This window comes from Haliotis asinina, chromosome 14 (genome assembly GCF_037392515.1).
Source record: "Haliotis asinina isolate JCU_RB_2024 chromosome 14, JCU_Hal_asi_v2, whole genome shotgun sequence".
Lineage (NCBI taxonomy): Eukaryota > Metazoa > Mollusca > Gastropoda > Lepetellida > Haliotidae > Haliotis > Haliotis asinina.
This window is the reverse complement of record NC_090293.1, coordinates 4,625,789-4,641,386: the sequence shown is the minus strand read 5'-3', so window position 1 is coordinate 4,641,386 and position 15,598 is coordinate 4,625,789. Positions and strand designations below refer to the sequence as shown.

The 15,598-nt window shown below is 39.1% G+C and overlaps 1 protein-coding gene across 2 annotated transcripts in view; it reads right to left on the bottom strand.

Annotated features, from left to right (window-relative positions):
* LOC137261298 (ankyrin repeat and SAM domain-containing protein 1A-like) overlaps positions 1-15,598 on the bottom strand; it is a 166,213-nt gene that overhangs the window by 40,196 nt on the left and 110,419 nt on the right. The window contains exons 13-22 of one of the 2 annotated variants that reach the window (XM_067799022.1): positions 12,061-12,344; positions 10,617-10,713; positions 7,872-7,975; positions 7,216-7,342; positions 6,475-6,611; positions 5,305-5,400; positions 4,560-4,736; positions 3,621-3,749; positions 2,494-2,565; positions 2,084-2,107 (exon numbers count right to left, since the gene is read on the bottom strand). In XM_067799022.1, the coding sequence (XP_067655123.1) occupies positions 2,084-2,107; positions 2,494-2,565; positions 3,621-3,749; positions 4,560-4,736; positions 5,305-5,400; positions 6,475-6,611; positions 7,216-7,342; positions 7,872-7,975; positions 10,617-10,713; positions 12,061-12,344 (1,247 nt within the window). Of the gene's footprint in view, positions 1-2,083; positions 2,108-2,493; positions 2,566-3,620; positions 3,750-4,559; positions 4,737-5,304; positions 5,401-6,474; positions 6,612-7,215; positions 7,343-7,871; positions 7,976-9,528; positions 9,653-10,616; positions 10,714-12,060; positions 12,345-15,598 lie in introns of both variants that reach the window. The other variant, XM_067799021.1, reaches the window with a different exon arrangement.

Genomic DNA, 15,598 nt, shown 5'->3' with positions numbered 1-15,598 from the left:
CATCTACAAATTTTTTGCAGTATCGTGCCATGACCTGTGGAAGTTGAACACTCAAATTTGAAATTGTGTTTTGTCAATATTCAAAGAACAAATGAGCAGTCACTGTATAGCTTACACAAATGCTGTTCAATCCTAAAAGAACACAAACCTTCCACTCAGTGTTCCAGATCAGCTGTCTATTTGGAATCAATTTGGTTCAAAAATACATACCAGGAATTCAAGTAATGTATTTGAATAAAAAAGGTAATGAATATCATTATCATCAAAACAGTAAATAATGATCTTGAAATTTTATTTGCATGACTTCATCAGACAAAAGGTGTTCACTGGTGCTGTACTAAATCTCTCATTTCTTTATTTCTGAACCAATGACTCTATCAAAATAAACAGATTTCTAGTATTATGGCCTCTGAAAAAGCACACTGCATAAATGAAATGATTGTGTTTCTCTCAGTGTTAAAATTGCTAATACAGAGCATAAAACAAACATGAGAGAGTAACGCAGTGGACTGAAGAGAGCCAGTCAGCAATATTACAGTCTTAAAAAAAATAATAAAAAGAAAAAAATATTACAGCTGCATGTGACATTGATAAGAACTTGCTTGAAAATCTGTGCCAATCGTCACCTGTCTGAGTAACATAAAAATATTTTGAAGTCCACACAATTCCAACACAGACAACACATTCTCAGAACTGTTTAGCACCATCATGACACAGATAGTCTTCCTTCACAGTCACACATCCAAGACCAGACATGCTCAGAACTGTTTAGCACCATCATGACACAGATAGTCTTCCTTCACAGTCACACATCCAAGACCAGACATGCTCAGAACTGTTTAGCACCATCATGACACAGATAGTCTTCCTTCACAGTCACACATCCAAGACCAGACATGCTCAGAACTGTTTAGCACCATCATGACACAGACAGTCTTCCTTCACAGTCACACATACAAGACCAGACATGCTCAGAACTGTTTAGCAACAACATAACACAGACTTCCCTCACAGTCACACACACAAGACCAGACATGCTCAGCACTGCTTAGTACCATCATGACACAGACAGTCTTCATTGGTAGTGACACACACAAGACCAGACATGCTCAGCACTGCTTGCACCATCATGACACAGACAGTGTTCCCTTGTGGTCACACATCCAAGACCAGACATGCTCAGCACTGCTTAGTACCATCGTGACAGACAGTCTTCCTTGGTAATCACACACACAAGACCAGACATGCTCAGCACTGCTTAGCACCATCGTGACAGACAGTCTTCCCTTGTGGTCACACATCCAAGACCAGACATGCTCTGCACTGCACATTTCGCTAATACAACCCTCTAACAAACATACTGTCCATTTTCAAGATTCAAAGGTAATTTATGCAAGTAATTTATGTGTGGAATTCGTACAAATTCAAACATGCACAACATCATGTCACTCTGACTTTTTGAAGATATTTGATTGAGTTGATTGACTGGAACCAATTCTCTAACTGCTCTATCTAACTATATCGTTCTCCTGTTTCCCCATGACAACATGTGAAGACATTTTGAGACTGGGATACAGTCGCAGTCAGTCATGCAAACAACAATAAACAGGGGCTAATTCATCTCAAAATTGACAATCTGTTAGAAACAATAATAGTTTGAATGCTGTTATCCGTTCATGGTTCTAGTCTGTTAGTAACTGTTTCATGTACTGAATGTGGGAAATATCTTTCAAATGCATTTCATAATGGACCTATGAATGAGGAAGTCATGCATTTAGTAATGGCAAACCAGTAATAGAGAATTGTGGGTGACTGAATTCATTGGCTGGCCAAAGGTCACATGATCACATTAACACTATTTGAAAAATAAACACTGAAGTTAAGGATCGTGCAGGATCAACGAATCATGCGGATGAATGCCACTTGCAAATTATGTGTTGACAATCATAAAACTAAAACAACAAAAGTGAAGTTCAAACAGGGAAATAATCAAAGCGAAACTTAAAACAGCCAAATAAAAAATAATCAATTTCACACTCATGAACAGAGGACATCGAAAGCATGGTATTACACCGAAACAAACCTGGAGTTTTCGCCGTAGTCTTTGCTGGTGAAAGAAAAGTGACTCGTAAAATTTTGCTAAAAAATATTTCAACATCTCTGAAAGCAGTTCTTTAAGTAGTATAATACATCTTCCTCCATGAATGAGGTGATTTTTCTCTCGCTTATAACCTAAGGGAGATAACTCCATTCCTAAATATCTAAAATTCTCTCTCTCCCAGACCTCTTCATTAACAAGAATCATGTTACTCCACCAAGATTTTCGTCATTAGCATGTCCCTGTCACAGGTCCTCCAGGTACACTTGCAAGTATAAATAGTTAAATTCATCGTCACATACACCCAACAAATTGCAGCTAATGGCAACAGAACTTGCTACACTGTGCTTGTTGTATGATATGATATGACAATGGTGACAATCTGATGACAATACCTTCAGTTTTGAGATGCCCTCTTGCGTGGATTCTGGACCATTAAGCTCCTTCACCAGTGTGGACCCAAGGTACTACAAAAACAAGATGGCATCATTATTCAAAATAAACAACTACAACACAACTACCCACCTACTTAATACAAGCAGTATTTCTCAAGGGAAAGTAGGACCCTTTACCCCTACAAGTGGCAGTTGGATTATCAACCAGAGCTCTGTTGTTCAAAAGAACCTTATCTCTAAGATTACAACCTTAGACCTTTACTAAGGTTAGCCTCCCATTGCATGAAACAACCTCAACTGAGGTTAACCTTAAGTTAAAGTTGACAATTAATTAATCCAACGCAACCATAGAGTAGGAATGAAGGGAATATGGTAGCTGCTTTTATTTTATACAACAAGATTGAGAAAAGTTTGAGGAAGCAAGAGAGTGTACAGAGACAGAAAGAGTCAACTAGACATGCTGAATTCACGTGGTAACTAGGGACGCTTCCATTACTCCTGCACTGAAGAGTTCACCCTTAGTTAAGGTTAAGGTTTGAGTATGATGCTGTTTTGTGCAACGGGCGTATCTTGTTCTTAGGGTGATCGTAACTCTAACCTTAGTGTTTAAGGTTGATCTTAGCTAAGGTTGTTTTGAACAATGGAACACAGGGCTCTACATCATTTTTCAACATCAGGAGTATGTACAAATGATTCAAAGGCCGTGCACCATTGCCGTGATGCATATCTGCTACATTTTCCAAATTATTTCCTGCCATATAATGCATACTTTTTATCGAAACATATGCCAACATGGCCCTTATCAGGAGCCCTGATACAATAAATACCATTTCTTATTGGAGCAAATTGAGGAATTCTCACACAGACGACATCCTCACCTTGTGAGGTGCTGATGTGATAACCACCTTTGGTTGAGTGGACAAGGGGTCCAAACAGGTCTGTGGTTCGAATCCCAGCAAGCAATGTCAATACTATGTTATGCTATATATCAAGAGGTCATGCCTCACTTAATGAAGATATAGTTTTAGTGTAGACTGACAGATTTTCTCTACACCAACCGTTTGTAATAGATTTGTAGGCTTGAAAGGTGACCTTAGCTCAACTGATGCAGTCTTGTTGATACTCACCTGAGCAGTGTAGTTGCAGCACCCCTTGATGAGGATTTCCGGGCGGTGGCGCCACTGTCGGACTGACCCTGTTGTGTGGGCCAGATGGGGTGGGCGGATATGTATTGTGCTGTCACGGATATGCTGGCCCTGGAACATACACACACAGGTACCTCATCATTAGTTTTGTTTCACTGTTTAAGGCTTGAGCAATATTCAAACTATCCCAGTCTGTCATTAATCAAGTCTGGACTAGTCAACCCAGTGATTGACATCAAGATCACTGATCTACGCAATTGTCATACGATGATAACCATCAGCCAACTCTGTAGCATCACCATCCAATCATATTAGTGGACAAGCATGTGTATCTGAAAGCTAATTCTAACCTGGGTCTTCACCAGTAACCCGGGACCCATTTCACAGAACAATCATAGCACTACAACAGTCTATGTTAAAGCTTGGGTCATTTCAGCTCTGTGATCATTTTGTGAAACAGGCACCTGATCATTGAAAGGATACATTCCCATATGCTAGATAGTCCTACTACATAAACATGCAAGATATTAAGCTTAAATTTGTCAGCTAGCTCATACTTCATAATTTTTATCAGTTTACCCACTTCACTCATTACAATAGTTTTCTGTCCCGGGCAAGACAAGTTATTGCTACAAGGCCATGTTTGAGTCATAGGCAAGGAACATTTCTTTCTGGAGGAACATCATAATCAGGAACACTTCTGCTATATCATGGCTGCTTGTGAACAGTATGAACATCAACCCACACGATTGGGAAACAATGCCTTGCCTTGACCAAGTCAACAAGCCTCCTACATGATGCTACAAAGCACCTCTGTGAACAAGCATAGGGTGCTAGAGATCAAGTGTAACCAAGATCTTCAAGGGGTCTGTTGGTAAGTGACTGGGGGACCTGTAGAACACATGAAAAACTATTCCTTACTTGACTGAGACCGTCATTGCCAGTTCCGAACATGAGCAATGGATTCTGGGAAGGTTCTGGCACCTCTGGGTCGTCAACTGCGGTTGACTTGACGCCTGTATAGTCTTTATAGAGATCAATGTGATCAAACGGAGATATGACCTCCACACCTTGTGTCAAGGTCTTCTTGATGATATTCTGGAACAGAGAGTCCACCAGTGAATATAAAGACATGACTCATTGGAAGCAATGTCATGGCACTTGGGGAGATGCTTAGGTCACTGGAAAAAATGTCTACCAGGTCTACTTAGGTCACTGGAAAAAATGTCTACCAGGTCTACTTAGGTCACTGGAAAAAATGTCTACCAAGGAGAAACAATGTTTTAAACTAGTAGAATAATAGGCATGCCCAATAGGTGTATTAAACATCCTTTCACTTTGTGTGAGTTCTCTGGAATGTGACCATTTACTGAGCTTCATGATTCTAAATTGTGATCAGCCAATTTGTTGTTCAGACCATCCATGTCAATTACAATAGTCAATTTGTATTGCACTTCTACAAGGTCAGTGCCTCGATCAAAGTGGAACATTCAAGAAGATTGAAGGTCAAGGGGAAGATCTTTCCATGCTGTGAAGATTATCAGAATTTGCTGTACAGGAAACTATGAAAGCACCTTCAGGGTAGGAGTTATGTGCTCCTATTTAGAAGTCAGATAAACAAGATAGCTGCTTTGAAGGCACAGAACAGCAAGGAGAAGGAACTTACAGGACTACTGGTTGAGTTGATCCGCTCTGGAGCAGGTCGGTCTCCTAATGATGCTAGTATTCGTTTCCTATGCCCTATAGATGTTATATCTAATACCTGGAACAAACAACATTATTTATTATATATTCCAGACACAATTATAGTACTTTAAATTGCAGGCACATGTATGATCATCTTGTCTCCCTCTGAACTCACAGTTGGTCATGTTGATGAATGTAATATAAGATTTAGGTTGTTCTGAGACAACTTCACGTCATGTGTCTGATCAGTTCATTGCTTGTATATTGTACAGCAATCCATCACTCTATTACTCTACTCTGACGACTGGACTGTAAATGACACAACCTTCTACTAGGGTTTGTTAGGCTCAGTATAGTCGTCTAACGAATAATACTGAGTTAAGTTTACCATTGGGCTTGCTAGTTATAAATTTAGAGTGAGTGAGTGAATGAGTTTAGTTTTACGCCGCACTCAAATCTTACAACAAGCAGAGTCAGCTTTTATGGCAAACATGGGTTGGTGAAGGCCAATTCTACCCCGGACCTTGACGTGTTGTAAATTCAGATCGTCCATCAGACATTATGCTTGTCTTGGGCAGTCGACAGATGGGTCTTATTTCATACACTGTAAACATTTGTATGGCACCAATATGCATTGATTACACAATGCCATTTTAGAAAGTGCTCAAATGCAAACTACGTCATATTTTGGATTTCATTGTCTTAGTAAAGTACAAATTCTAGTACTTTTTTTGGTTGAAGCCCATCCGGGATTTGACCCCGCACCCTCAGAGCTCATCTGCTCAAAGGCACTTTGTTTTTCTCTCTATCACTGAATGTCAGTCTCAAGCAGCAAGATGTAACATCAGTCATACAACTCTAGGCGACTATAGGCACACAGAGTTACTTGGCATTGATCTGACAATCCAGTGACTAATGTCATGTGCAAGTTTTGAGAACCCATACCATGTATAAATCTGACCTCCATGTCCCGAAATCTCCTTTGACCAGATTTCCAGTTCCCCAAGTTTTAAAGAATACTTTATATACTGGAGAAGTGTCTTTAAATCAGAAGATCCCAACAGAGTCAGCAATGAATACACTTGGTTATATCGCATGGTTGTGAAGGTACTGATGCATACGTAAAATCCCCACATGACGTCATACTTACACTTGTTAACTCTAACTCCCACAGTTTAACAACACGCTCCATGGTGTCATATCTATGGTTATTAAACGTATCTAAGTACTGTTCCAATCGCAGAGACTTCAGCCATTCTTCAACTGAAGGGGGAAGCTTGGCTTGATCTGAAATAGAGAGTTTAGAATTAAGCAGAAGTGAATAGATCCATTCATGACCTCTACCGCCAAACATCTATATGTTTGACAAGTTAGGAGGAGTTATCTCCATTTGTTCATGTGTTACTCAGTTTAAACCTTGTTACAGTTGATAGACCTATAAACACTATGCCAGGTGGCATAAACCTGACCTCTGATATCTTCAAACATAAATGAACAATGGATTCAATCACATATTAATCAATACAACATGATACTTCATCCTGATTTTACACACTGACTGCAAAACATATGTATACATGAGGCAAGATTCATGCTTACAGTGAGTTTAGTTTTAACTGGCCTTCACATGGCAAACTAAAGTTTGACAACACACTATAAAACTAGAGTTTGAGAGTGTGACCATATCAACAACTGCCACCACAATCCAGTGATCAACATCATGAGCATCATTCTTTGCAACTGTGATAAGATGACGTGTCAACCAAATCCGTAAACCTGATCACCAATTCCATGACTCGCCTCTTACGACAAGCATGGGTAAGTGAAGATCAGTTTGAACCCAGATTGTCATGGGCCTGCAGTGATACAAAAGCCAGGTTGATGATCTTACCTCTGAGCGACCTACCTATTGGTTCTAGTTTAGGTAAGGAAATGGCAGCCTTCAGTAGTTTGGTCCGATGCTCCCTGTCTGTGATGCTGATGCTCTCGAGGTCCTGCTCCTCCATGACATTGCCTCCCTGGAATACCAAGGCTTGTTTGTACAAACACAACTCTTCCAACTCCAGTGCACAGTAACACATTACCACACACCACTGGGGAAACTATTCTTTTCGCTGTTGTTGCTACTACTACTACTCAACTACTCAACAATATTCCACCTATATGGCAGAGGTTTGTAAATAATTGAGTTTTGACCAGACAATCCAGTGATCAACAGCATGAGCATCAATCTACACAAATGGGATGTGTCAACCGAGCTTGACTCAGATCTTGGTGGGTCTACTACTAGTAGAATACATGTATAACTGTAACAACAACAACAACAACAACAACTACTGCTGCTGCTACTACTACTACAGCTATTACTACAACTACTACTACTACATCTACTAGTACTACCACTATTGCTACAACTACTACTGCTACTCCTGCTACTACTGCTGCTGCTGCTACTACTACTGCTGCTACTGCTGCTGCTACTACCGCTGCTGCTGCTGCTGCTGCTAGTACTACTACTACTACCACTACTACACTACTACTACTCACAAGGAAGTCTGTGTCATCAAAGCCATTAGCAACAAGAGTGTTTTCGTACTGTCCAAGGCCCAGCATCTCCAGCCACTCCCCGACACTCTGGATCTTGTTGGAGGCTGGAACATGGCACATTTCACACATGACAATACACACATTTCCAGCATGTCACATATAACAAATACATGTCACACATCAAATTATTCCATTACATAGAAGACTGTAACATTACACAGTATCTTTCACATGTTTCTTGTTTATACACACAAATGTGAAATTTTAAAATATATAAATATGAATAAACTTTACATAAGTTTACTACTATCTGGGTATCTAAAATCTTAGGTCATGATGACATAGAACACAAAAAACAGACAAAGACCTCTCAAAAGATGGAGCAAATGATTGGTATAGAAAACAGTCAAGTGTGACATGCAAATTTCAATTCTGAGGTTATTATACCGGTATCCCATATGTATTTGACACATCAGAATGAATGAATGAATGAATGAATGAATGAATGAATGGATGAATGAATGAATGAATGCATAGTCTGATAAAGAATTTCTGACATGCAGCAAGTACAGGCCATGTTGACACTACTGTGATATTGTCCTGGTGTTATCCTTTGAAAGGTCTTCCATATATTGACTGAAGAAAATAAACCGAGAAAACATCGAAATAAATGACACTAGAGTACAAACATACTTTCATCTTCATAATCCGACACTATTCCAGGGAACAGGAAAACAGTTTGATTAGTACAAAACATTTTAGATATGTAAATTAGTCAACCTTAAATTTAGTGTTTGCCCAAAGATTTTAATGTGGAAAAATTGGATATACTTTCATTACTATTGAAAAATGCCTTGACAATCTTCGTTTCTTCTACACATGTTCGTATGCTTATAGTTTTAGAAGTTTTCCAAAGATATTGATTTTGATTTATAGCATGTTTACAATGGCGACCCACTACAACACTGAGCATATTAAGAGAAACCTTCATTGAAGAAGATAAATTTCACTTCTGAAACTAACATGCATCTACACAAAGGCTAGCTAGACAATAGACAACATGATGCTTGTATACTGATCAGTAACAGAAAAATCAACACACTATAGTGATCATAATATTCTGACATTACCAATCACCTTTGAAAATCTGTTTGGCTGAAATGTATCTTGGGATGATTACTTAAAGTTCTTCCTTTCAATTCGTATAAAAAATTATGAATATTTAATCCATAAGGTTCACAATTTGTCTCTACATAAAATGGACAAAAATACTTCCATTATCTCAGACTTCCAACACACTGATGACTCAATTGGTTTTCTGTGCCCACAACCAATAAAAATCTAACGAGCATTATAAACAATACTCACCGGAGAGATATATTTTTTTATTACCACTTGTGTTTTAGCTTGTGAATGATTTTATTATTACTTAATAACATAATATATTTTTGTATACAAAAATATAAACCACACAGATAATTCCTCAGTTATATGTCCCTATATTAATGTGTTACGTAAAAGAAAAAAATTCAAATTTGCACACACCATGGAGACAAAAACTGACAAAAGTCAAAAGAAAAGTTAACACACCTTCCACCATGACAACATGCTTCAACCGTGCACATAATGATATATGGAAATGGAGTAATGAACATACGTTTCTGAGATTTGGGCGCAAGGTGAGTACCTGCCAATAACCGTGCAAAGTCCGCCTCATACTCGCGAACAAACACAGACTCTCGAGCCATGCCCACCCCGAACTCAGCTAACGTGGCGGCGATCTAGAACAGCACAAGGCGGGTCAAGACAGAGGGGAGCATGTTGGAAAGAAACAAGAGATTAAGGGAAAGACAAGAGAAAGAGTTAGTGCTGTGTCCCTCTCTTCTATAAACCTGTCTTACATCTTGCACTAGGCAGTCTTATGAACCCCCAGAAAAAGATTGATACCAGTAAATGTCTGCACTTAACACTCCAGTAGGTACTAAGTCCGATCAAGTCCTTCACACCCAAGTGATATTCTGAAATGTCAGACAGAACATTTACATAATCTGTCAATCAAAGGACAATATGCCTGATTTGTCTATTCACCCATAACAGGTCGTTTTGTTTCAGCTCAACATTTTCCTCAAACTTTTGTGAAAGTTTGCTACTGCAGTTTTGCAACAATTTCTCCTGAACATGACAGGAAAACTTTCATCTCGAAGGATTAAACCATCATGATTTTAAGATGTGCAAACATAATTTAGCACATAAATGAAAATCTTACACATTATTTTATAGTCAAACTAAAATCTTTTCTTTATTTACGCCATAAAGGGGGAAATTGCTAAGTTTTGGGAAATGTGCATTTTATTGACGCTTCAAATTTTCGTAAAGTTAGAGTTGCCCCCCTTTCACTACAGACAGGCAGAGAGAGTCAGTCAGTATTACTATCAGCTGAGATCATTATTCCAGCATGACTAATTTGCTAAATATGCAATCACATGCGAGATATCATTCACACTAAGATCATATTCATTATGCACACAAAGAAAGATAGCTAGATCTAGAAATTCAAAAATGCATTATTGGGAACTGTTCATCAAATATGCCATATATTCTGAAAAAAGAAAAAATATTATCGTGCATAGCAGTCATCCATTGGCTATCTATCATGCAAACTGCAACATGGATTAATAATTTCTGTCATTTTGTCTCATGCAGCAGGAGGTTGCCATGGATATTCATCCAATAGTTGCGCTGTACCTCTCTCTGAGAGGAGTTTCTCCATGTGAGCTTCAAATATTGTGAAATCTGCGTAGAGACTGAAGCGTCCCCCATAACTTGACACAATCGCTGCAATCTGAAGATTGAAAATGTACCCACAAATCTTAATCATTGCAATCCTTAAATACTAAGATCACTCCCAAGCTTGTCAGCTTTAAATCATAACAATGAGTAATTGCTGCATCCCTCAAACAATGGCTGTATGAGAGTGCAATTGTCAGTAGTCGCCATAAATTCATGAAACTGAATGGTAATAACCACTTGCCCAAGCTAAACCACAGTCTGGATCAAAACAATCTCCTACAATAATTTGACTGTATGGCTTTTGTATGAAAAATATTTTCTGAATTTTTCCACACTTAGAAACTCTCTCCTGGATAACTGCTACACAGGGCTGACGGAAAGTAAAAATGAAATGCACTTAAAATGTTGAAACATACACTTCTCGTACACATAAGGAAGTTGCTGCAGCTGAAGTTTAACTCACAAGATAACGGCACATTAAATAAATATATCACACATAAAGCACACAGTTTCATTATTTAGGTCAAATTCACAATGAAAAACACACCAGTTTTATGCAGTTTGAAACATGGACTGGATGTATGCTTCTGTATGAATTAATTCCAGGCATGATAAGTATTTTAAGGGTGAAGTGGGGTAGCCTAGCGGTTAAAGCGTACCTCGTCAAGTCGAAGGTTCAAGTACAATTATCCACATGGGTAAAATTTCTCAAGCCCATTTATGGTGTTCCCGCTGTGACGTTGCTGATGTATTGCTAAAAGCAGCATGAAACTCATTATTTCAAGGGGGAGATAACTCACGCTACTCCATAATGCATGTTATAGGAGTGCAATATAAGTCCTACTCTCTTGTATTGTCATGTCTGTATAACACCAGCTCGACAAAAGTCAAGTCAGAAGCAGACAAGCCAACTGATCCAAGCAAAGGTCCATAGTGCCTGAGTACAGTGACTTGATATCAGTCAAGTCATCAATCCTTACCTCTCATGACTGGCATAGTCTGTTGTTTAATGCCTAACTCAGCAATGTTTCAGCTACATGACACAGGTCTGTTCATATCTGGACCAGACAATACAGTGATTATCGGTGTGGTGTTAACATAAGCCATAAAGTTTGGTGACCAGTCCCAATTCATTTTCACAAACAAAAAGATATTTACACCATGTCCGGACCAGACAATACAGTGATTGACAAAATGAGCATTAATCTATGATACAAAGCATGAACCAACCAAAAGAGCTTCACCATCCAATCTAATCAGTTGCTTTACTGGTTGCAGAAGATACTTTCAAACCAGGATTTCCATGATAAGAGCAGCCAAATGGTAAAAAATACATCAAGCGAGATAAAAATAGAATAACGTCCCTAAAGCAAGGTGATGAGGTAACAGTGTTTCTTACATTTGCCCATTCCTCACTTTCGTCTATATTGCCGTCGTCTCCACTCTTGTGTCCATTCGTGTTCTCTGCAGCAGCATTATTCTTCAAGGCATCATCAAGACCGGCAAGAACTGCATCGGCGTCAATGTTGTCCTTATCTTCCTCCTTCTCCATGACGGTGTCGAAACTGAGGAAGGACGATGGGGTGGACTGGCGTTTTGTCTTGATCTGCCGAACTACGTCACTTTCACATATTTGGGACACCACATTTCGTGGCCCTCCAGGAGTGGATCCACGCAACAGGCCTGGAATAAAGAATTTACAATTTAAAGGCAATACAGAAAATTGAAATCAACTATTATATTACATTATAACATTATAAAAAAGACACTATCTTACATAAAATAAAAAATACACATAAGAAATAATAAACAGTAACATCAAAATAACCAAATTTAAATTTTGTTGCAAAAAAGCATACATCATAATGTTGTCTTAAAGAACAATCAATTACAAGTTGCAACAATGTTGAAGCTGTGAACAATCATCACACACCAGACACACAGCTGATCAGACACTGAGAGGAAAGGCAGCTCATGTATACACTATATTCAATACTATAAACTGAATCTGGGATGAAGACTCTCGATCAAACACTCATTAGTGCACTGCCCTGTAGCAGGGAGATCATGTGTACGTGTAGACAGCTGTATCTCTTGACACTCACAGGACAAAGATTTGACATTAGACCTGCTTCTGTTTGTAAACAGACTCATCCCTGTACAATCATCATGACATCATCCGTGGCGTAATCTGCCTTCTGAGACCATTCCTACAGTCGGCTGACAAATATATATCTTAAAGTGAAATATCATTCACAAACACAAGTGTCACTTAATCCATTGCTCTAAAATACATGTATAATGAATGTTACTTGATATTCTTCAGTTATAAGCCTGAGTATTTGAAATCAAAGGAATCCAAGAGGTTTGAGCCAATGTTATTAGATGGGGAGACTCTTACCCTTCTAATTCAGTACTGAACGATATGCTCATGGCTTACAGTACTAAGATATCATTTGTTAGCCTGTGCATATTCTTTGGCACAGTATATCAGTTTTCAAGGTGTAGCATAGGAAACTTCTTGTGGTGAGCGTGGCACATGAGTATTACATGCTGATCCTGTAGACAAAGGGTGGTGAACATTTAAAGTCAAAGCTACTCTCATTAAACACGTTGACATGTACACCAACATCCTCCAAGCAGAACACAGTGCTGTTTCTGTGTTGGATGGGTCAGTGGGTTGGGTGTCAGATAGGGCAATCTCCTGGTGTTAAAGATATAACAGTCCCCACTCCACCCTGGCATTCATGCCATCAACCACTAGGTTTGACTGGACAAAACTGGGGCATATTTCATTAAGGTCTGAGAAGGCTGATACTTCGTTCAAGTCCACAGTTTCATATGACGATGCTATTTCATTCAAGTCCACAGTTTCATATGACAATGCTATTTCATTCCAGTCCACAGTTTCATATGACGATGCTATTTCATTCAAGTCACAGTATCTAGCTCGCTCATTGCCCTAGACTCGGTCCTCATTGACTCCTCTGTAAACTCTATCTAGCTACCAGACAATACAACTCCAAACAAATCCCCTCCGTCTATCTCCCTTACCCTACCATCAGTTTCCATGTTCCATCCCTAGAACTCTACCTTATAACTTGAGCTCTCTGAATCTAGCTGACTGGTCCCACGGCAGACTCACACCCAGTGGGACACTCTGACAAACTTGGCAAACATATCTTCATGTTCACCTCATTCATGGAACTGAGCTTGTATAAAACCTCCTGCCACAGCCAGCTGTTGCTATCTGAGATATCTCTCTCACAAGTCCTATCACTGGCTCCAGCATCACTCACACTCTGATACTTTCATGTTGAAAGAAGCCACTTGGAATCTAGGGCTGGGGAAGTAATGAAGGAGTCTTTAAAAACCAACATGCCCTCATTTACCAAACTACATGACACTGTACAACTCTTTGCAATACTATTCTCCAGTAAACTATTCTAGTTTGATGCCATTCTTTTCATTAGTCCAATGTTTCAACCAGAATAAGCAGTGAGCGATATCACGAACAACAAACCACTCTCTCTTGGTGGCATGAACCAAGTCATCAAACCAGACCACCATACCACTGAAGAGTGAAGAAAGCCTATCCTTACCCAGAATTCCAGGTCACAGTGTAGAGTGTGACTGAGTGCAATGATTGTCAATAATCCAATATGGCTACTTAAGCTACTCAAGCTAGAGCACTGGGATCTTGAAGCAGGAAGAACATGACATGGTTTAATCCCTGCTCATATTCTGTTTCCTCCCTTATCATAGAACTAAGTATGCAACACACCAACTCCCTTGGTCAAGGTCATGTCAGTACTCACATTCTGTAACCCAAGTCAATGTACCCATAGTCAGTCTATATTGAAAGAGTCAGCAGCCTTGTCCCTGTTTCACAAAGGTCTTGTAAGCCTAGGATCTCATAAGTTTTCTCATAGCCATTGTACCTCCTATGCTATTACACAGGAGCTACGGATGCTACAAGAAAGTTATGAGATCTTAGGCTTGCCGGAGCTTTGTGAAACGGGGGGCCCGTTGACACATTCATCAGACAACCATTATCTGTTCCAGGTTTGTATCAAAGTATTCACCTGTCAGGTAAACCAGTGTGATTAGGCTGTATTCACTAGTATATCATACACTTGAATAATATTGAAGTATTCACCCGCCTACCATCATATACATAGGTAATATAAAAGAATATCTGACAGCCCACCATCATTTATAGCCAAGTAAAACAACAGCATATGCACCAGTGTATCATCATGTATAGCCAAAGTAATACTGAAGTATATTTGGCAGCCCACTATCATTTATAGACTAATGTTTAGCCTCAGAAAATACACAATTTTCACAGAAACAAACTAACCCATATAAATTGAAAAGGAGCCCAAGGGAGACCAGACATCTAAAACTTGTGGAAATCTAACTTGCTTCACTTAGGGCTTAAGCACTTCAGAAAGGGCTACACAGTGGGGAAAATAATGTGACTCAAGGACTGTGAGACAGGCTACATCATATACAGTGGCATAATTTTGATGTACATCACCATCATCTATAGCCAGATAATACTGAAATAAAGTCTTTGAATGTCATTTAGAAGTGTAAATACTTAAGAATGAAGATTTTATGGATATCAACTTCTTTATGAGAGAGAACACAACGTTGTGTTCTCTCATAAAGAAGTTGATATCCATAAAATCTTCATTCTTAATACTGAAATATATCCACCAGTCCAGCATCATCTAAAGTAGTGTAGTACCTAAGTATATTCGCCAGCCTAGCACCGAATACCGGCACATATATACTATGCAGCTGTTGAAGCTACTGTGACAATCTAAGCCTGATCCACTAGCAGCCAGTACATTAGTCACAATCTGAATCTCCTCCCTTACTCCCTCTTCTCCACTTAAGAGCAGTATCTCCTGAACCATCTCTGACAT